General features: G+C 39.3%; 1 protein-coding gene across 4 annotated transcripts in view; it reads left to right on the plus strand.

Moving 5' to 3' along the window:
- The window catches only part of fbxo9 (F-box protein 9), a 132,803-nt gene that overhangs the window by 66,802 nt on the left and 43,081 nt on the right, over positions 1–22,920 (plus strand). For all 4 annotated transcript variants that reach the window (XM_063039044.1, XM_063039041.1, XM_063039053.1 and 1 more), the window contains exons 6-8: positions 5,090–5,220; positions 16,379–16,493; positions 19,763–19,881. In XM_063039044.1, the coding sequence (XP_062895114.1) occupies positions 5,090–5,220; positions 16,379–16,493; positions 19,763–19,881 (365 nt within the window). The remainder of the gene's footprint in view (positions 1–5,089; positions 5,221–16,378; positions 16,494–19,762; positions 19,882–22,920) is intronic.

Genomic DNA, 22,920 nt, shown 5'->3' on the forward strand with positions numbered 1-22,920 from the left:
TAACTTTTCTGTGCCCTATTTGGGCAGAAAAGTTTACTTTTGATTTCTTAATATGGCTGCTAAACTTTCTTTTTAACTGCGTCATTTCTTTCTTTTCCCAGGGGATTCTGGGTGGTTACTTCCCTTTTGTCATCTTACGTATTTCCTGTGCGGCCTTAAATTTTGTAGTTTTTTTAAAATTTTATTCTGTTTTGCTTTTTATAATCACTTTATGTTAATAATCCTATTTTTTTTGTTGCTGTGTCTATTCATGAGTTTGAGGTTTATTGTGGTTTTTTTTTTAATATATATTTTCCGGCTTTTGTTCTGTTCTGTGTGTATTTTAATTGAGCTAACTTTTTTTTACTTATTTTTTTACTGTTTTACAATTAGCTGATCCTTTTCATATTTATACCTTTTTTTTAGGGAGCGTATACCGGAAGTCATGGGGGTAGTTTTAGCGCTTGCTTCTTTCTGGCGGGTCTGCTTTAGATTTTGCCTTGGGGTCTTGGGGTGGGGGGTGGTGGGAGGGGCTTCACGTTTTAGTTTGTTTCTCTTTGGGCTATATACATTATTGAAGTACTGGTTGCGTCCTTTTCCCCGGTATCTTTTGTATGTTCTGTTTCCTCTCCGGGTTTGTGGGTCGCGCCTATTGTCAATCCTCCTTGTTGTGGGTTGACTTTAGGATTTATGGAGTCTATTATTAATTTTGTCTCCTGGAATACTAATGGTCTTAATCATCCTATTAAAAGGAAAAAAGTTTTTAAAGTGTTCCGGAGACTTAAAGCACAAATTTTATTTTTACAAGAGACCCATGTACGGAGGGGGGACAGACTACGTTTTTTCAAATTCTGGAAGGGACAACAATTTCATTCGAACTCCAATGCTAAGATTCGAGGCGTCTCTATTTTTATAGATTCCTCAGTTACTTTTACACAACAGGATATTATCTCTGATCCGAATGGTAGATTTTTATTGGTTAGTGGTTTACTATTTAATAAAAAAGTAGTTTTGGTTAATGTTTATGCTCCTAATATGGATTGTCCGGAATTTTATAAATCATTGTTTGATCAGTTTCCGAATTTGAACGAGTTTTCATTGATTCGGGGCGGAGATCTTAATACCTGTTTATCTCCAGCTTTGGACCGTTCGGCTCCTTTACGGACTTTACCTAATAAATCTGCAAATTTGATTAATTTTTTCCTTTCTGATTCTGGGTCGACGGACATTTGGCGTTTTCTGCATCCTCAGGAAAAAGATTTTTCCTTCTTTACACATGTTCATCATTCCTATTCAAGAATTGATTATTTTTTCATTGATTCTCGTCTCATTCCTTCAGTGATTAAATGTGATTATGATTCTATAACCATTTCGGATCATGCTCCACTTAAGCTTTCTATTAAAATTATGGCCAATATACCAAACAATAGACAATGGCGTTTTAATTCGCTGTTGCTTCAGGACTCGGACTTTGTTAACTTTATGAATGAACAGATTGAGCTTTTTTTTACAATTAATCATACAGAGGATATTTCGGTTAACACTCTTTGGGACACTTTTAAAGCCTATATTCGTGGTCAGATTATTTCGTATTCTGCTGCTTTGAGGAAGAAACAGAAGCAGGAGGAGATGGCAATTGTGGACAAGATTAAAGAAATTGATAAGAAATATGTTATGGCTCCTTCTGAGGAGTTATACAAACAAAGAACTGAACTTCAAATGGAACACAGTTTACTACTCTCGTCCTCGATTGTAAACCAATTAAAGAAAACAAGAAGTGAATTTTATGTTCACAGTGACAAAATTGGCAAGCTGCTGGCTAATCAATTGAAATCTAATTATGTTAAATCTCAAATCAATCAGATTTATAACCAAAATGATCGATTGATACTGGATCATGTGGGGATTAATCAAACCTTTTGTGATTTTTATTCTTCTTTATATCAATCAGAGTCTCCTCGAGATTCTAAATATATGAATGATTTTTTAGATAAGTTAGACTTCCCTCAGATTTCACAGGATATGTCTTCTTTATTAGATACTTCCATTACAATGGATGAGATTAAGAATGTTATTTTTTCTATGAATCTGGGGAAAGCTCCTGGCCCTGATGGGTTTACCGTTGAATTTTATAAATGTTTTGCTTCTTTATTGATTCCTTGGCTCTATAAGGTTTTTGAGGCTTCTTTGAAACTTGGTAAACTTCCGGAATCTTTTAATAGAGCATCAATTTCTTTAATACTAAAGAAGGATAAAGACCCTGCTCAATGTGCATCTTATAGACCAATATCTTTATTAAATGTTGATTCTAAAGTTTTTTCTAAGTTATTAGCAAATAGACTAGAAAAAGTACTTCCTTCTATTATTTCGGAAGACCAAACGGGTTTTATTAAAGGTCGTTACTCTTTTTATAATATTCGTACATTGTTAAATATCGTTTATACTCCCTCACAAAATGTTCCTGAGTGTGTTATTTCTTTAGATGCCGAGAAAGCTTTTGATAGAGTAGAATGGCCTTATTTATTTAAGGTGCTTGAAATGTTTAATTTTAGCTTGAAATTTATATCCTGGATTAAACTGTTATATCACTCCCCTGTAGCCTCGGTTCGTACTAACTCCTTAAACTCACCTTTTTTTCCTCTCTTTCGTGGTACTCGACAAGGCTGTCCTCTTAGTCCCCTATTATTTGATATTGCATTAGAACCTCTTGCAATTGCTATTCGAGAATCTTCAAATATTACTGGGATAACTCGGGGATTAAAGTCCCATAAATTATCACTCTATGCTGATGATTTACTTTTATATATTTCTAATCCTGAGAGATCCATTCCTGCTGTTTTAGAGTTATTAGCACAATTTGGTCTTTTCTCAGGTTATAAATTAAATCTTAGTAAGAGTGAACTTTTTCCGATTAATAAACATCTTCCCTTATATTATAAATTTCCATTTAAATTGATTAATAATTACTTTTCATATCTTGGGATTAAAATTACTTGTAAACATAAAGATTTATTTAAGACTAACTTTTTACCATTAATAGACCATATTACTCAACTTTCATCTAAATGGTTTCCCTTATATTTAACTTTGATTGGTCGTATTAATGCAGTTAAGATGTTTTTTTTGCCAAAATTTTTATATGTGTTTCAGGCATTACCAATTTTCGTTCCTAAATCTTTTTTTGATAAAGTTGACTCTAAAATTTCTTCATTTATTTGGCAGAATAAGAATCCGAGACTGGGTAAAATACATTTACAGAAAGCTAAGAGAGATGGAGGTTTAGCATTACCTAACTTTAGATTTTATTATTGGGCTATTAATATTCGACATATGAAATTTTGGTTACTTGACCGGGACATACTATCTATTCCTAAATGGGTAGCATTGGAATTACAATCTGTTCAGGGTTATACACTTGGTTCTATTTTAGGTTCCTCTCTTCCTTTTGATTCGAAACGCCTTAAGCAGGTCTCTAACCCGATAGTTAAATATGCTTTGCGTATTTGGTTTCAATTCAGAAAATTTTTTGATCTTAATCAATTCGGGTTAGCGATTCCTATTTTAGGTAACATATTTTTTCCTCCCTCTTTTACGGATCGCGCTTTTCAAACTTGGAAGACTAAGGGTATTTTACGGTTTTTGGATTTATTTTTAGATGGTTCCCTTATGTCTTTTGAACAATTATCTAATAAATATAACTTATCAAGAATACATTTTTTTAGATATTTACAAGTTAGAAATTTCCTAAGTACTATACTTTCTTCCTTTCCAATGCTTCCTCCTATATATATTTTAGATTCGATAATTAACCTTAATCCATGTCAGAAAGGTGCATCGGCTATGATTTATAATATTATTATGAAACTTAGGAAAGCTCCATTTGATAAGATTAGGGTAGATTGGGAACAGGAATTGGGGCTTACCATTTCTGTGGATGATTGGGGGCAGATTTTACAATTAGTTAATACTTCCTCTATTTGTGCTAAACATTCCCTAATTCAATTTAAAGTGGTTCATAGAGCACATATGTCCAAAGATAAGTTAGCGCGTTTTTACTCGCATATTAATCCTTTCTGTGATAGATGTTCGGGGCAGATAGCCTCTTTAACTCATATGTTTTGGTCTTGCCCTACTTTGGAAACTTTTTGGAGAGATATTTTCAATATTATTTCTAAGGTATTAAATATAGATATCTCTCCTCACCCTATTACTGCTATCTTTGGACTACCTAAAATTTCTAGTAATCTTTCCCCTTCAGCCCGTAGAATGATTGCATTTCTTACTTTAATGGCGAAAAGAGGTATTTTACAACATTGGAAAGAGCTTAATGCTCCAACTACCTTTTTTTGGTTTTCTCAGACGATTTTATGTTTGAATTTGGAGAAAATTAGAAGTAACCTTTATGATTCTTCATTTAAATTTGAACAGATTTGGGGACCTTTTATTCGATATTTTCATTTAATGTAATATTTACCCTTCTTGTTTTTTTTTTCACTGTTTTAATGGAGGTCGGGATTGAGGACGTGATTTTAAGTTTAACTCTGTTTGGTTTCAAGTTAGCCCATTGCTTTGCTTTGCTTTTAGTTAGCTGCACGGTGGGTTTTTTTTGGGGGGTTTTTTTTCTTTTTTTCCATTGATATATATAAAATTTAGTATACTATTATGTTATCTTGGTTTCTTATGCTTAAATTACATTGTTTGTAGTATTTTCTTTTTGGTATTGTTATCTTTTGGAATTTTATTATACTTTAACATTGTATTAATGTTTATATGGCTTACCTTTTTTGTATACTTACTTAATAAAAAGATTTAAAAAGAAAAAGAAAGAAAGAAAGTACAAAAAGAGAGCGATATAGTGAGATAGTGTCAATAGACTATTCAGATGGTAGAAGGGAAAAAGCTGTTCCTAAAAAGTTTAAAATGTGTCTTTAGGCTCCTCTATTTCTTCCCTGCTTGGTAGTAAGGAGAAGAGGGAATATTCTGTACTGAACTATATACTGAATTAGCCTGTTGCATTAGATTCATTTATAGAAATGAGCTTTTCACTTAATTGCTGATTACAAGCACTGTCTTGCTAAAATGCTAACTGTAAACAAATTAACTTTTTCAGCAAGGAAGATAAGGGGAAGGCCAATGAAGTAACTGATCTATTGCCGTACTTTCAACAGCAACTGAGTCTACAGGACTCTCCCCACAAAATTTGTCAACCTGAGTTCGGAGTGAACCAGACACACATATCAGGTACAGGTGTCCCCCGCTTCTTGAACGTTCGCTTTACGAAACCTCACTGTTACGAAAGACCTACATTAGTTCCGTTTTCGCTAACAGAAGGTGTTTTCACTGTTACGAGAAAAGCAGCGCGCGATAAAAAAAAAACAGCGCACGCCCCGAGCAGCAGCTTGCCCCGGGAACGGCATTCTCACCAGCATTGCTTAAACATGTGCCTGTGAGCAGCCGTTAGCAGGATGGTATCGGAAAAGCCTAAAAGAGCTCGTAAGGGTGTTACACTTAGCGTAAAACTAGACATAATTAAGCATAATTAATTTGATCATGGTGAATGAAGTAAGGACAAACTGATTTTGGCTTGTGGAAGTTGACGAAGATGATGTTGAAGAGGTTTTGGCATCCCATGACCAAGAACTGATAAATGAAGAGCTGATGCAATTGGAAGAGGAAAGGATAACAATTGAAACCGAATGTAGTAGCGAATGGGCCGCGGACAGATACGGATTCGCAGATAATGCAGCGATAGCCGGGAGGCACACAGCACATCTTTAAGAAAAAAGCCGAAATAAACAAGCTAATTAATTAGGTGCCGCCTGGCACGTAATTGTTGGCCCAGATCAGAGGCGACACAATTGGCAATCGCCTCTGATCTGGGCCGACATTTACGTGCCGGGTGGCACCTAATTAATTAGCATGTTTATTTTGGCTTTTTTCTTAAAGATGTGCTAGGTGCACCCCGGCTACCGCTGTACCCCTACATGCTTCGCAGATCGGTATCAGGTGGCGGCCCAGAGGGTGGGGGTCACTGCACCACCCCAACCTCCGACTCAGCCTAACACACTGTCATCAGTGTGCTCGGCGCTGTCCCAATGCCAGTAAGTGAAACTACACTGTACATACATTATTTCTACTTTATATAGGTTGTATATTTTTGTGTTATTTGGTATCATTTGGCAGCTTCATAGCTTAAAGGTTACTGGAGAGTGTTTTTGCCAACAGCGCATGCGTGAGATTTTCTGCCGACTGTTTTTGCCAACGGCGCTTGCGTGAGATTTTCGCTACGGTGGACAGTGCGGCAATGATTGTAGAAAAGTATTTCTACTTTATATAGGCTGTGTATTTATCATATCATTCCTACTTTTACTTCTGTTACTGTAATTTTAGGTTTTATGTGTTATTTGGCATGATTTGGTAGGTTATTTTTGGGTCTGCGAACGCTCACAAATTTTTCCCTTATAAATGGTAATTGCTTCTTCGCTTTACAACATTTCAGCTTACGAACATTTCATAGGAACACTCTACCTTGGGATGGCGGGGAAAACCTGTACACCGATCACTCGGAATTCTGATGCTTTTGCGCCCTTCTGATTCTGTTTGTTAGGAATTAATTATTTTTATTTATTTACTTAGAGATGCAGCAAGGAATAGGCCCTTCTAGCCCAACAAACCAGCAGCCCACCTACTTAACCCTAGCCACAAGACAATTTACAATGGTCAATTAAACAAATTGACTGGTATGCGTTTGGACGGTGGAAGGAAATTGGAGCACTGAGAGGAAATCCACATCAGCTAGAGAAACATACAATCTCCTTACAAATGATGTTGGAACAAACTCCAAACTCTGACACACTGAGCTGTAATAACGTTGCACTAACCACTACACTACTGTGGCACCCTAATTAATGTTAATATTGAAATTAATATTGGGGGGGAAATGGTGTTTAATTTGGCTACGTTGGAAGAGTGCGTGAGTGATTTGATTGGTGGAGTATTTATTACATGTGTATGTTGCAAATTAATGCAACAGATAGGCTATAGCTGCCTTACGACTATAATTTATTACTCACAATTTGTTCAACAACTGAAAGGTTCACTGCATAGTTTCAACAGGACTCATTAACTCTTTAGTTTCACAACTTTTTAACATAGATCAGTACAGCACATTATTCACAATGTTGAACTGACCTTTTAACCGACTCCAAGATGAATCTAACCCTTCTCTTCTATCTAGCCCTGTTTTTCTTTCATCCATGTACCTATCTAAGAGTATCTTAAATGTCCCAAATGTATCTGCCTCTACCAACACCTCTACCTATGTATTCCATGCACCCACCACTGTATGTTCTTTAAAAAAAATTAACTCTGACATCCCTCCTACACTTTCTTCCAATCACCTTAAAATTATGCCCCCTTATATTTCTGCCCTCGGAAAACCACTCTAGCTGTCAACTCTATCTATGCCTCTTAGCGTTTTGTACACCTCTGTCAAGTGACCTCTTGAATTCTGATGTTTTTGATCCAAGGTTCTTTCGGAAGTCAAGTAAGAGACATTAAACCTGATGCTTCGCAATAATTTTATTAAGTGCAAATAGAACAAAGAGAATTGGAAATGTACAGTAACAAGACTCTTAAGAACAAAGAGGAAAGGAAGGGAAAGAATTAAGTTGGTAGGCAGCATGGTCGTCCTTGCTTATATCCCATAGATAAGAGACATTCCATCCAAATGTATAGGTAAGAGTTAACCAATCAGGTAGCCTCTATTCAATAATGTGATACTATGAGAAGCTTATGTTTTTATGTATTTTATGTTTTAAATGGGTGGCACAGTAATGCAGTGGCAGGTGTACCGATTTAGATTCAATTCCGGCTGCACTCTGAGGAGTTTGTATGTTCTCCCCGTGACCCCCTGGGTTTCCACCAAATGCTCCTGGTTTCTCCCACAGTCCAAAGACATACAGGTGATGCTTGCAGGCTTCCCTCAGCATATTCTCAGACTATGTTGCTCGTTGATGCTAGAGTAGTATGGACAACCCAGCGTTGATTTCATTGTATGTTTCAATGTATATCTAACACACAAAACTAATCTCTCTTTAGGCCACCAACATGATTGAGAGATATTAATGCATCAACTAGTGTTTTTTTTCTAACCCCTAAAATGGATGGTGTTTTATTTCATTGAAAGGTGTGCACATAAATCTAGGGAGATAATGGAGTGAAAGTCTTGTTTGTTAATTATACCTTGTATAAAATTAGCTTTAGCAGGTTGTGATGGGTATGGATTCATGATGCACAATTTATTGGGATATTCAGTTATAGTCCTGTATAGTTTTCTATTGGTTAAAGATTATGGAGCATTTAAAATACAGTAAAGAACCATTTATTCAGCCAAGAATAGTTATTTACTTTTGCAACATAAAATAAATAGATGCTTCAAAGTTTAAAGTGAGTCTTATCGAAGTGCCATATACTACCCTGAGATTGTTTCTTGTGAGCTTTCACAGTAAATACAAAAAAGCACAATAGTCAATGGAAAAACTACACACAACAAAGACAGTTTGCAAAACACAACAAATTGTGCATATACAAAAAAGAAAAAAAATTATAATCAATTCTTAAATTGATCGATTTTCATTCAGTGTGCATTGTTGTAAAATTTCATTAATCAAATTTCAGTGACATGTATTTCACTGCCTTCCCTAATATAGTTCTTAAATGTGTTACAACAAGGCAAGGCAAATAAAAGAATTGTTATTTTGACAAGAATTTAGAATTAGAATTTATTTAAATCTTACATCCATACCACAATGCGAGGGAGTAAAGATCTTTGCATTATGACTCCTTTGAAATGTACAGACATGTGAATTTAAAAGTCTAGTGGCTTGTAGAAAGAAGTTGTCCCATAGCCTGTTGGTCCTGGCTTTAATGCTGCAGTACCCTTCGCAAAACGGAAGCAGCTGAAACAATTTAAAGTTGGAGCGACTGGTGTCCCCAATGATCTTCCAGGCATTCTTTCTGCACCTGCTGCTATAAATTTCCTCAGTGGAGGGAAGTTCACATTCACAGATGCACTGGGTTGTCCATACCACTCTGCAGTGCCCAGTGATCAAGGTTGGTGTAGTTCCCATACCAGGCAATGATACAGCCAGTCAGTGTGCTCTTGGTGCCCCTGTTGAAGGTCTTGAAGATTTGGAGGCCCATGCCAAACTTCTTCAGTCGCTTGACGTGGAAGAAACACTGTTGTGCTTTTTTTGGTGCCACAAAGTCAGTGTGTAAAGTCTAGGTGAGATCACTGGTGATGTGTATACCGAGGAACTTGAAACTATTCACCCTCTCAACTGCAGACCTATTGATGTTGATCGGGCTGAGCCGGTCTCCATTCCTCCTATAATCAGCTCTTTTGTTTTTTGGACATTGAGGAAGAGGTTGTTATCCTGGCACCACTGTGTCAGGGTGTCAATCTCTCCTCTGTAGGCTATCTCAATACTGCTAGAATTAAGCCCAGTCAAAATCGTGTCCTCTGAATTTGTTCAGCAGATTGGAGCTGTGTGGCAGTACAGTCATGGGTGTAAAGGGAGTAGAGAAGGGGACTCAGAACACAATCCTGGGGGCACCTGTGTTGAGAATCGGTGTTAGTCATGTGGTCAGCTTTCACAGTTGTGTAGTGGTTAGCGTAACACTATTACAGCCCCAGCTATAAGATAGGGGTTTGATTCCCATCACTGCCTATAAGAAGTTTGTACATTCTTTACATGACCATGTACATTCCAAAGATGTACGGTTAGGGATAGTAAGTTATGGACATGCTATGTTGATGCTAGAAACATAGCAACACTTGCAGGCTGCGCAGTACAATCCTGACTAGTTTGACTTGGTGCAAAACGGCACATTTCTCTATGTTTTGATGTACATGTGACAAATAAAGTTAATCTTTTTAATTGCTTCTCAGCTATCATCTCTCTCTTTTGGAAAAGGTGTTCAGATGTCAGTGGAAGCAGATTTCAACAGAGTTATTTAACAAGGAAGTGCAGATAATGCAATGTTGTAGTTTACTTTTTCAAAAAAAAAATAACTTGCTAGTGCTTGAATCTACGCTTTAGGTGAAATTTATAATCTTATGATTGTGCTGTTGTCAGATTTTTTTTTTTCTGTAGTGTATGACCAGAACTGTATGATGCATTTGTAATATTGGCTCCCAGCTCTTGTGTTCTTTGCTTCACTAATAAAATCAAAAGATCCAATATATGTTATCTAGCTCTACTGCCTTTAGGCATGTATAGAAAAAATCATGAAGATCTCTGTGGACCTGTGTATTAGTTATCCACTATCTCCTTTGGATTCCTTTGCTCTCCCCAAGTGCATTTTCTGGAAGACTAGTCCAATTCTCAGTCAATTTCTTGAATCCCAATTGTCAACTTTCTTTGAATCCAGTGTCCTTTATTTGAATTAGCTTGCCTTGTGAGATCTTGTAAAAGGCCTTGTTTAAAATTTATCATATCGTGAACCTCATTGACTCTCCCAACTTGAAAAGTTCAGTTAAGAATTAGGTTTGGTCTTGCTTTAACAAATCCACACAGTTCTTGATTAAATAGTGTGTTTCTCGACTTTCTCAGTAACATTATTCTCTTATTGCTTTCGCTTGTACTATTTCAATGTAGTGATGTGATTAAATAATCTCTTGGGGGCACCACAATATTGTAGCAGTTAACACAGTGTTATTACAGTTCAGCATGTCAGAGTTCAATTCCATCACTGTGTGTAAGGAGTTTGTATGCTCTCTCTGTAACCATGAGTTTCTTCCGGATGCTCCGGTTTCCTCCCACAGGCCAAAGACAAACTGGTTAGTAGATTAAATGGTCATTGTAATCTGTTCTGTGATCCAAGATTGCGTTAAATAGGTGCATTGGTGAGTGGCGCTGCTTACTGGGCTGGAAGGGATGTTCTGCGCTATATATCTAAATAAAATTAAATAAATGTGGATCGCAAAATAAATCAATTTTTCAATTTTTTTTCCCTTCTTGACTCCAGAGAAATTATGGTAATCATCTGTCTCTTTTTAGTGGCAATATCGGTGAGTGAGTGCATATGGTATGCTTGCCTTCATTGGTTGGGGAAATGAACATGAGAGTTAAGTAGTCCTACAGCTATATAAAACTTTATTTTAACCAGACCTGGAGAATTGCGTGCAGCTCTGGCCACTCCATTTTAGGATGATGTGATGATGGTGCAAAAGAGCTTTAGCAGGATGCTGCCTGGATTCAAAGGTACGAACGATAAGGAAAGTTTGGACAAACTTGGGTTGGTCTCCCTGGAGGCTGAGGGGAGACCTGAAAGAGGTTTTTAAAATTGAGAGACATAGATAAGGTAGAAGCTGTTCCCCACACATGCTTTGAGGGTTGGGTTTGAATTTAAAGATGGTGCGAGGGGCAAGTGTTTTGTGCATAGAGCAGTAGACCAGAAGTAGTAGTGGAAAGAGGCAATTGGAGTTTGAGGCATTTAGATAAATAGATGAACATGAAGGGAGTAGAGGGTATGGAAGATGCGTTGGAGGAGGTAAGTTGGTATAAATTGGCCTGAAGATTGGCACAACATTGTGAGCCAAACGGCCTGTCCAGCGCTTTACTGTTCTACATTGTTAAAAGCAATTTGTTCATTACTCAATTAAACCTTTTAAAGAAATCACAAGATTGTTCTGTACTCTCTCCCCCCCCCACCACCTGTGAACTGTTGTGTCACACTAAGATGATGGATGACTTTAGTTGAAAAATAAAGATCACTTCAAAGGAAAGTTTTTCTTTTTTCATCTATCACTAATTAATAATTGAAGTAAATAATACTGAATGTAAAAAGAATGAATTAATGACCAGTAAAATTCGCAAATCCTTTAAACTGGCCTTAACCTTCTTTGTCCTTAATGTGTTGCAACATTATTGTTTAGCGTTTTTGCAATAATTCAAACATAACTTTACAGATAGGAACCTGATAATTGCAGTAATAAGAGATTTAGAAGTACCGACTGCTCGGATTAATGTGATAACATCTTTGTTTACTTTATCAACATTGGACTTGGAATTATTTAAAAAACTAGACTAACCTGAATTTCATGACGACATTGAGATCATTGACAAGATTAACTTGACAGGTTCAATCAAGCATGTGGTGTGACTGGCTATATAGAATAACAACTGGAGCCATCTTCTGCTATAGTTTTGGCTAGATTACATTTTTGAGAGAGCCTACCCTATGAGCAAACAATCATTAATGGTATTTAACTGAAAGAGCCAGTCTACTTCCCTTATTGCATTTTGTAAGAGCATGTTCAAGCCATAGGAATCTTTATGCTTGCGTTTTGATTTGGCTCTTGACTCCAGTGAAAAGCATCATCTTGTCTTTATGTTTTGCCTTGTCCTCAGGTCATCAGTGCACACAAGAAATGTTCCAAGGTCTTTGTTGTAATGGAAACATTTGTAGATTAATAGAGGCTTTCTAGTCTCCTGGGTTGTGAATGTTTCTGCTGTGAATAATGCTCTGTTTTGTTGCACTAAGTAGTGTCATTCTTTCCGATTAAACTCCATCGCTGTACCCTGTTTACCATAGTTCAGAAATATACTTGGTGCCACTTTATTAGATACGGGTGGTACCTAGTGAAGTGGCCGCTGAATATGTGTTCATGGTATTTGGCTGCTGTAGCCCATCCTCTTCCTTGACAAATGAAATCTGAATGTTTCTTTGGATTTCATTACCATATCACTGATACAATTCTCTCCTTCAGTCCGTCAGTGAATATAAAGGGTAACAATATTGACAACAGATTAACATAAGACATTCACTCAGTGGCCAATTTATTAGGTACAAGAGTGGAACCCGGCATGGTCTTCTGCTGCTGCAGCCCATCCACTTCAAGGTTCGACATGTATGTTCAAAGATGCTCTTCTGCACACCACTGTTGTAGCACATTATTTAAGTTACGGTCACCTTCATTGTCAGCTTGAACCAATCTGGCTTTTCTCCTCTGACCTCTCTCTTTAACAGGGCATTTTTTGCCCATATAACTGCCACTCACTGGATTTTTTTTTTGTTTTTCATACCATTCTCTGTAAACTCCAGACTGTTGTGGATGAAAATCCAAGGAGATCAGCAGTTTCTGAGTTACTCAAACCACCCTATGTAGCACCAGCAATCATTCCATGGTCAAAGTCACTCAGATCACGTTTCTCCTCCGTTTGGTCTAAACAACAACTGAATCTCTTGACCATGTCCAAATGCTTGTATGCATTGAGTTGCTGCCACATGATGGGCTAATTAGATATTTTCATTAACATGCAGGTGTACCTAATAAAATGGCCACTGAGTGTATATATAAATCTAGATCTGTATGACCGTCAATTGTTGCTACAGAATGCTGCCTGCCCCTGCCTAGCAACCAATTTAATTTTTAACTTAAAATGAACTGATCTCAGTGAGTCTGGCAGCATCTGTGGTGGGAAATGGACAGTGGATGTTTTGGACTGAGAGCTGTCATCTCAGTTCCAACAACAGTTTGTGTTTTTGCTCCAGGCTCCAGCATCTGCAGCCTCTTTTGGGGTGCCATGGTAATGTACAAGTTAGCATGATGCTATCACAGCTCGGGATATCAGATTTCACAGTTCAGTCCTGATGTTCTGTCAAGTGTTTGTATGTCCTCCCTGTGGGGTATGTGGGTTTCCTCTGGATGCCCTGGTTTCCTCCCACAGTCCAAAGATGAATCGGTTAGTAGGTTAATTGGTCATAGTCATAGAGAAGTACAGCACAGAAACAGACCTATGACCCATCTATGTGGGTTGCTAAGCAGTATGGTTTAAAGGGCTGGAAGAGCCTATTTATGGTGCATCTCTAAATAAAAAAAAAAATTATGAATAAACAACTGGCTTCAGTTATGCTTTTCACATGATTACAAACTTTTACTGCTCATTGAATTTGACCAAAATCTGTTTAAAAAGTCATTCATTGAAATTCATTCATTATTGAAAAGCCCCCTATACTACCAACTTAATTTAATATTCTGTGTTTGACCATAATTTTTGCAAACATCACAGTTTGAAGGTGGTGTGGATAATGTTGAAGGTGGGCCATAGGTTACAACAGGACATTGATAGGGTGCTGAGCTGAGAAGTGGCAGAGGGAGTTCAATTCAGAAAAGTGTAGAGTGATTTATTTTGAAAGGTCAAACTTGAAGGAAGAATACAGAGTTAATGGCAGACTCTTGGGATTCATGTCCATAGATCCTGCAAAATTGCAGCGCAAATTCATTGGGTGGATAAGAAGGCATATGTTGAGCTCACCTTTATTAGTCAGGGACTGAGTTCAAGAGCTCTATAAAACCCTGGTTAGACTACACTAAGAGAATATTGTGTTCTGTTCTGGAAATAGCTATTATGGGGAGGCATAAGGTGTGCAAATATAAAAATAATATCGAGAGCATGAATGGTAGAGTCCTTAAAAATGTTATATTGACCGGCATATCTTCAGATTTATTTATCACATGTACATGGAAACAAACAGTGAAATGCATCATTTGCGTTAACAACCAATACACCCAAAGATATGCTGGGACTGCCCGCAAGTGTCCCCTCACATTCTATAGCCACTCACTAATAAGTGGAAGGTTTGAGTAAGGAACCCAAAGCGGGGTAGACCATACAGATATCATGACTGATGAACAGCAATACCTTGGTTAATGGTGGGGGTCCATGGTGTCAAAAAGGTTGGGAACCCCTTACCTAAGGTGAGCTGCCTTGATGTGGAGGACCTAACCAAGGCAGGATTCCAGCTCAGTCCTGTCACTAGCTTGTGCCCATTAATTTCTCAGGCATTCTAATTGCTTAATGATTTTATGGGCTGTGGGCCAGTTGGGTGAATGACAATTACTTAGTGGTGTCCAGATATGCATTGCCCACTGTGTCCCGGCCCCTCCGTTGTTTAGCATGTCAGTAGCACAATGAGCAAAGTCCTGAAATGAGCAAATTTGCAGTGATTGCACCATTTTCCTTTCACTAACTACTATTTCCTATTTAAATTGAATTGTCAATAAACACTGAAACTATGCAAACCAGTGTTTTGGCTTTGCAAGCGCAGTGAGCTGTAATATTTAACAACCATATTTTTCTTCCTACTTTAATATTACAAGATTATAAGACATAGCAGAATTAGGCCATTTGGCTCATCAAATCTGTTCTACCATTTTATTATGGCAGATTTTATTATCCCTCTCAACCCATTCTCCTGCTAACTCCTAACCTTTGATGCCCTTCCTATTTAATAACTAATTGACCTCTGCTTTAAGAATACTCAATGACTTAGCCTGCTCAGCCATCTATAGCAAAGAATTCCACAGATTCACCACCACCTGGCTAAAGAAAATTTTCTTCATCTTCATTCTAAATGGACGTCTCTCAATTCTGAGGCTGTGCTCTCTGGTCCTAGACTCCACCACTATTGGAAATCTCTTCTCCACATCCACTCTATCTAAGCCTTTCAATATTTGATACAGTGTCTTTTAATGAGATCCCCCTCATTCCTCTAAACTCCAGTGAATTCAGGCCCAAAACCATCAAAAGCTCCTCATGCATTAACCCTTTCAATCTTAGGATCAATCTTGTGAACCACCTCTGGATCCCCTCCAATGCCCGGTGACCCAAAACTGCTCATAGTACTCTTGTGCTAATTAAATTTTAATGAAGTAAAAACTAGAAGGTATTCATTAAGGATGAGAGGGGAAAGATTTAAAAGCGACCTGAGGGGCAATTTTTTCACACAGTTTGAGGGTAGGGAAGGAGCTCCCAGAGGAAGTGGTTAAAGCAGATACTGTAGTGTTATTTACAAATCACTTGGATAGGTACATGGAGGGAAAGGGCTTGGAGGGATATGGGCTGAACACACGCAGTTTGCAGTAGCTGGATTGGCACAGTTGGCAGAGGCTGATTGGGCTGACTGCCATGACTCTGGAGAAGGGACAAGCTCTTTTGCATAAATAAGAGAATTATGAATGTCAAGTAATTCACCTTGGAACAAAGATCAGATATTATGAGGAGTGATAGCCAGCTGTTCATTCATTTCTTAACTCATTGTTTGATTTAAAGTTCAAAGTTTATTTACATTGCCGTATCCTACCCTGAGATTAATTTTCTTTTGGGTATTTACAACAGATACAAAAATAACTGAATCACTGAAAAACTACACACATATGGCCAAAGTGCAAAAGAAGACAAATTGTATGAATGAAAAACAAATAATAATATTGAGAATGGATTAATCATGCATGTCACTGGCAGTTTTTTAGATAAGTTCACAGTGGCAAAAGCTATAATAAGCCACCATATCCAGTTTATTTTTCATTATTAATACTTTTGTTTTGCAGATATCCCTTTTGAAATCCTTGTGTATATATTTCGATGGGTTGTGTCAAGTCACTTGGATCTACGGTCCTTGGAGCAATTGTCCATGGTGTGCAGAGCATTCTACGTTTGTGCAAGGTACTGTTCACAATGAGCACCCATGTACAAGGGTTTGTTGTTTATTGACTTGCTAACCAAAGTGTTAAAAAATGTTTTTGGGATAATCCAAGAAAGTGCTGGGAAATGGACAGCATTATCATAATGTTCACTCGAGTGTACTAAAAAATGTGGCCATAGGAGTGGAACATAATATGGTCTTCTGCTGCTATAGCTTCAAGGTTCTTCCCAACACTGTTGTAATAAGTGGTTATTTGTGTTATTGTCACCTTCCTGTCAGCCTGAACCAGTCTGGCCATTCTTCTCTGTCTCTCTCATTAACAAGGTGTTCTGCCCACAGAGAATCCACTCACTGGATGTCCTGAAGAAAGATCTCAGCCGGAAACAGCAACTGTTTACTCTTTTCTATAGATGCTGCCTGGCCTGCTGAGTTCCTCCAGCATATTGTGTTGTTGCTCTGGATTTCCAGCATCTGCAGATTTTCTTGTGTTTGTGACTCACTGGATATCTTCTGTTTTTCGTACTATTGTCTGTAAACGCTAGAGGCTGTTATGCATGAAAATCCCAGGATGTCAGCAGTTTCTGAGATAATCGAACCAGTCTCACTCATGCAAACCTACTCATCACTATCTGAGCAAATTGTTGAAAGTATCCTTACAGTTTGTGTGTTGGGCCATTTGAATGCACAAAGTTCAACGTTGGAAATTTATTATCAAAGTACATATATGGCACCATACACAGTATGTCTCCATATTACTACCATGAGATTCATTTTCTGCAGTCATTCATGGTAAATACAAAGAAACAAAATAGAAGCAATGAAAAATCTGCACACAAGATGGGCAACCAACCAATGTGAAAAAGACAACAAACTGCAAATGCAAGGGAAAAAAACGATAATAAAGAACAGGAATGTAAGAAGCTGCAGTGAGCAGTGTGCTCAGCCCACTGCATTCCTCCCCAACTTTAGTACCTACAGGAGGTGCTGTCTCAAAAAAAAAGCATCTATCATCAAAGATCCCCACTATACAGGCCATACCATCTTCTTGCAGCGACCGTCAGGCAGGAGGTACAGAAGACTGAAGTCCTTACATTGTTTGTAGTATTTTTTTTTGGTATTGATACCTTTTGGAATTTTATTATACTTTAACATTGTATTAATGTTTATATGGCTTACCTTTTTTGTATACTTACTCAATAAAAAGATTTAAAAAGAAAGAAAGAAGACTGAAGTCCCACACCATCTGTTTCAGGAGCATCTACTTCCCTTCAACTACTCAGTTCTTGAACCAAGCTCTATAACCCTAATCACTACTGTAGTCTTGCAACACCATGATCAGTTTGACTACATTGCGCTATGGTGAACTTTATTAATTTTCGGCTGTAATTGTGTTCTTTCTTGTATAATCTGATTTTCTTCTTCTGATGCTGTGTTAAGTAAGTTTTTCAATTCGATGTGTATGTACAAAGCGTGGATAGTAAGTGAAGATGATACTAAAATGGCTGGTGTTGTGCAGTGCAGATAGACAATAAGATACAACATTATAACGTGAAACGCAAGATTCCGCAGATGCTGGAAATCCAGATCAATTCATACAAAATGCAGGAGGACCTCAGTAAGTCAGGCAGCATCCATGGAGAGGAAAAAGCACTTGTTGTTTTGAGCTCATTTCTGAAGTAGATTGTGAAGTCAAGAATCCATGTTGTACTAGACATAATTTTAAGGTGATTGGAGGAAAGTATAAGGGGAATGTTAGAAGAAGAATTTTTACACAGTGATAGGTATGTGAAACATGCTGTTAGGAGTGGTGGATGAGGCAGATATATTAGGGACACTTAGTCTCTTAGATAGATAGATGAATGAAAGAAAAATGGAAGATTACATGGAATATCAAACTATTTAGCAATACAGCATGGAATAGACGATTCCAGCCCTTTAAGCCACGTTGCCCCAGCAATCCCACATACCCAGTTAACCTTAACCTAATCATGGGACAATTTCTAAAGACCAACTAACCTACCCAATGCATCTTTGGACTGTGGAAGGAAACCAGAGCACCTGGGGAAAACCCATGCATTCCATGGGAAGGGCGTAGAAAGATTCCTTACAGAACGGCACAGGAATTGAATTCTAAACTCTGGAACACCCCAAGCTGTAATAGCATCATGCTAACCAGGATGCTTTTTACCAGGATATAGTCTGGACTTGCGGGCTTGAGGTATAAGGAGTTCATTTCCTGGAATGCAGGAAACTGAGGGGTGACCTGATGGAGGATTATAAGATCATGAGGGGCATGGACAGAGTGAAAGCACATATTTTCCCAAGGAAAAGGTGCTAAAAACAATGGGGCACAGGTTTAAGATCAGAAGCTAGAAATCCCATATACACAAAGCATGGTGCATATTTGGAATGAGCAGCCAGAAATAGTGGTTGACACTGGCACATTAGCAATGTTTAAAAGCCATGTAGAAAAGTACGTGGATAGGACAAGTTTAGAGGGCTATGAAACGCATGCCAATGGGACCTAGCTGGCTGGGCCACACAGCTAGCATGAACAAGTTGTGCTGAAGGGCCTGTTTCTGTGCTGTATGACTGTAGAACTTAAATCACTTCTGGGAAAATTAGAGATAGATTTTAAATGATGGCCTTACCAATGTCTGTAAAAGTGCTGTGAGAAAAATACGTGGACAGGTTTTTACACGGTAAGTTCTGTGGTAATAAGATTGAACTTACAACTGTTATATATTGGTAATTGTTGGACATTGGTCGTATAACATATTGCAAGTCCAATTCATTAGTTCATTGATGAGACCAATGGCAGGGAGCTGCATGGCCTTGGTTGAGGAATGGGCCAGGCCCTTATGCCGTGGAATTGCCTGTTAAAGCCACCTAGGGGAGGAAGCACCAGAGACCGTGTAGAAGAGAACAGAGGTGCACTGGAATCCATGCTGGGTTGGGGGCTGGCCTCTGCAAGCTGGTTCTCCCATCAGTGCTGCCCTCCAGTGTTTGCTCCGTAGAAGACAAGCTGGATTGTCTTCATCTGTGACTGACCCAGTGCAAGATGAGGAACTGCTGGGTACTTGTTCTTGCAGAAAGGCGGTTCCAACGCAACATCCCATGCACCATTAATCTTCAGGCCATGCCACTCAGGGGCTTGTAACTATGTGCTGTGTGTGACAGTAAGCATGTGTTTTGCACTTGGCCCCAGAGGAAGGCTACTTGGTTTACCGGTATATATGTATATGGTTGAATGACTATTAAACTTGAACTTGAATTTCTTTTTCCCCAGAGATCCTGAAATCTGGCGTTTGGCATGCCTGAAAGTATGGGGCAGAGCATGCAGCACCATGGTGTTGTACAGTTCTTGGAGACACATGTTCCTGGAAAGACCTCGCGTTCGATTTGACGGTGAGTTGGTAATGAGAAATTCCAGCTTGTTTGGATTTTAGTAGAACTTCAGTTGCATTAATGACATAGAATAAGTAGTTGCAGGTGCCAGACATCTGGTTGGTAAAGAGTTTTTACACTTTTCCCATGACCATGTGAATTTCCTCTAGGTGCTCCAGTTTCCTCTCACATTCTAATGTTGTACAGGTTAGGGTTAGTAAGTTGTGGGCATGTTCTGACTCAAGAGTCTGTTGACTGCCTCAGTCATATACAAGGGTTAATTTACAGTTGCCATTCAAACCACTGACCTTCGTGAATCTGTGGAGTTCATTGCTACAGATGGCTGTGGAACCCAAATCGCTGAGTATATCTGGTCGCCTCACGACAGGAAGGATGTGGAAACCATAGAAAGGCTGCAGAGGAGATTTACAAGGATGTTGCCTGGATTGGGGAGCATGCCTTTTGAGAATAGGTTGAGTGAACTCGGCCTTTTCTCCTTGGAGCGACGGAGGGTGAGAGGTGACCTGATAGAGGTATACAAGATAATGAGAGGCACTGATCTTGTGGATAGGTTTTTTCTCAGAGCTGAAATGGCTAGCACGAGAGGCCATAGTTTTAAGGTGCTTGGAAGTAGCTACAGGGGTAAGTTTTTTTTTATTCAGAGAGTGGTGAGTGTGTGGAATGGGGTGGCGGTAGTGGAGCCGGAAATGATAGGGTCTTTTAAGAGACTCTTGGATAGGTACATGGGGCTTAGGTAAATAGAGGGCTGTGGCTAAGCCTAGATAGTTCTAAGGTAAGGACATGTTCGGCATAGCTTTGTGGGCCAAAGAGGCTGTATTGTGCTGTAGGTTTTCTATGTTTCTCTCTTAAGCAGAGGTTGATAAGTTCTGGATTTGTAAGAGTGTCAAAGGTTACAAGGAAAGGCAAGAGAATGGGGTTAGGTGGTATAATAAGTTAGCTATGGTCAAATGTTGGGACATTGAAGTTTGCAACAATTTAGTTCAAGTTTACTTTATTGTACTTAAATCATACAGATGTAGTATTCCTCCAAATAAAACAACATTCTCACAGACGGGTGCATAAGTCAATCAAGATTTGAATAGCTCAGCAGAAAGCAGTTGATAAGACAATCAAAATTTGAATAGCTCAGACTCAGCAGAAAGCAGCTGATTGGGCAGTCGAAGTCAGGTGACCAAGCAGTTTGAACAGCTCAAACAAATAAATAGAGGGGTAGCTCAAGCGGAGCGGCCTTTGGAAAGCGGCCAGTGAGTGGGCTAGTGAAGGAGTGGAGCTTTGAGGCTTTGACTCGAGCGATTCTGGCAGTTTCGGCAGTTGGACTGTGCAATCATGTCAGTCAAGATTTGAATAGCTCAGACTCAGCAGAAAGCAGCTAATTGGGCAATCGAGGTCAGGTGACCAAGCAGCTTGAACAGCTCAAACAAATAAATAGAGTGGTAACTCAAGTGGAGCGGCCTGTGAGTGAGTGGGCCAGTGAAGGAGTGGAGCTTTGAGGCTTTAACTCGAGAGGCTTCGACGAGAAGAGGCGGAGGACGAGCTTCTTCCCAGTTAGTCTTTACAATGCCTCCTGAGACGGTGATGTGCCTCTCATATGAGATGTGACAGTCTTGGGAGAACTCCCCTCTCCCGCAGAGTCACATCTGCCAGAAGTGCATGCGGTTGGGCGAACTGGAAGACCGTGTAAGGAATTTGGAGCAGCAGCTGGATGACCTTCGACTCATAAGGGAGAATGAGGCATCATAGATGAGAGCTACAGGGAGGTAGTCACACCTAGGCTGCCGGAAGCAGGTCGTTGGGTGACAGTCAGAGGAGGGGAAGGCGAAAGTGAGCAGACAGATAGTGCAGAGCACTCCATAGCCATTCCCTTGAATAATAAGTTTACCGTCCTGGATACTGTTGGCGGGTACGACCGACCAGATGTGAGCCACGGTGTCAGGACCTCTGGCACTGAGACTGACCCTGTGGTGCAGAAGGGTGGGACGGAGAAGAGGAGAGCTGTCGTCATTGGAGACTCTATAGTCAGGGGAGCAGACAGAAGATTTTGTGGATGTGAGAAGGACACCCGCATAGTTTGTTGCCTCCAGGGTGCCAGGGTCCAGGATGTCTGACCAGGTGCACGACATCCCGGTACAAGAGGGAAAGCAACCAGAAGTTGTGATACATGTTGGCACCAATGACATAGGCAGGAAGAGAGATGAGGTTCTGAAGTGTGAGTGTCGGAAACTAGGCAGAAGGCTAAAGAACAGGACCTCAAGGGTGGTGTTCTCAGGATTGATGCCAGTGCTACGTGATAGTGATGGTAAGAATTGGAGGAGATGGCAGTTGAATGCGTGGCTGAGGAGTTGGTGCAGGGGGCAGGGTTTTAGATATTTGGATCATTGGGATCTCTTCTGGGGAAGGTGGGACCTGTACAGATTGGATGGGTTGCACCTGAACTCGAGGGGGAGCAATATCCTTGCAGGTAGGTTTGCTAGCATGGTTCGGGAGGGTTTAAACTAATTTGCAAAGAGGATGGGACCCGGAGCGATAGAGCAGTAAAAGAAGTGCATGGAGTAAAGCCAGATCTAACATTTAGAGAGGCTTTGAGGAAAGAGAAGCAGAATGAAGGGTGTAAAGACAGTAAGGTAGAAGGGCTAAAGTGCGTATACTTCAATGCAAGAAGCGTCAGGAACAAAGGTGATGAACTGAGAGCTTGGATACATACATGGAATTATGATGTAGTGGCCATTACAGAGACTTGGCTGGCACCAGGGCAGGAATGGATTTTCAATATTCCTGGATTTCAGTGCTTTAAAAGGGATAGGGGGGAAAAAGTAGAGGAGGGGTGGTATTACTGGTCAGGGATACTATTACAGCTACAGAAGGGGTGGGTAATGTAGCAGGATTCTCTTTTGAGTCAGTATGGGTGGAAGTCAGGAACAGGAAGGGAGCAGTTACTCTATTGGGAGTATTCTGTAGGCCCCCTGGTAGCAGCAGAGATACGGAGGAGCAGATTGGGAGTCAGATTTTGGAAAGGTGCAAAAATGGCAGGGTATTTATCAT

Source organism: Mobula hypostoma, chromosome 2, assembly GCF_963921235.1.
Source record: "Mobula hypostoma chromosome 2, sMobHyp1.1, whole genome shotgun sequence".
Taxonomy (NCBI): domain Eukaryota; kingdom Metazoa; phylum Chordata; class Chondrichthyes; order Myliobatiformes; family Myliobatidae; genus Mobula; species Mobula hypostoma.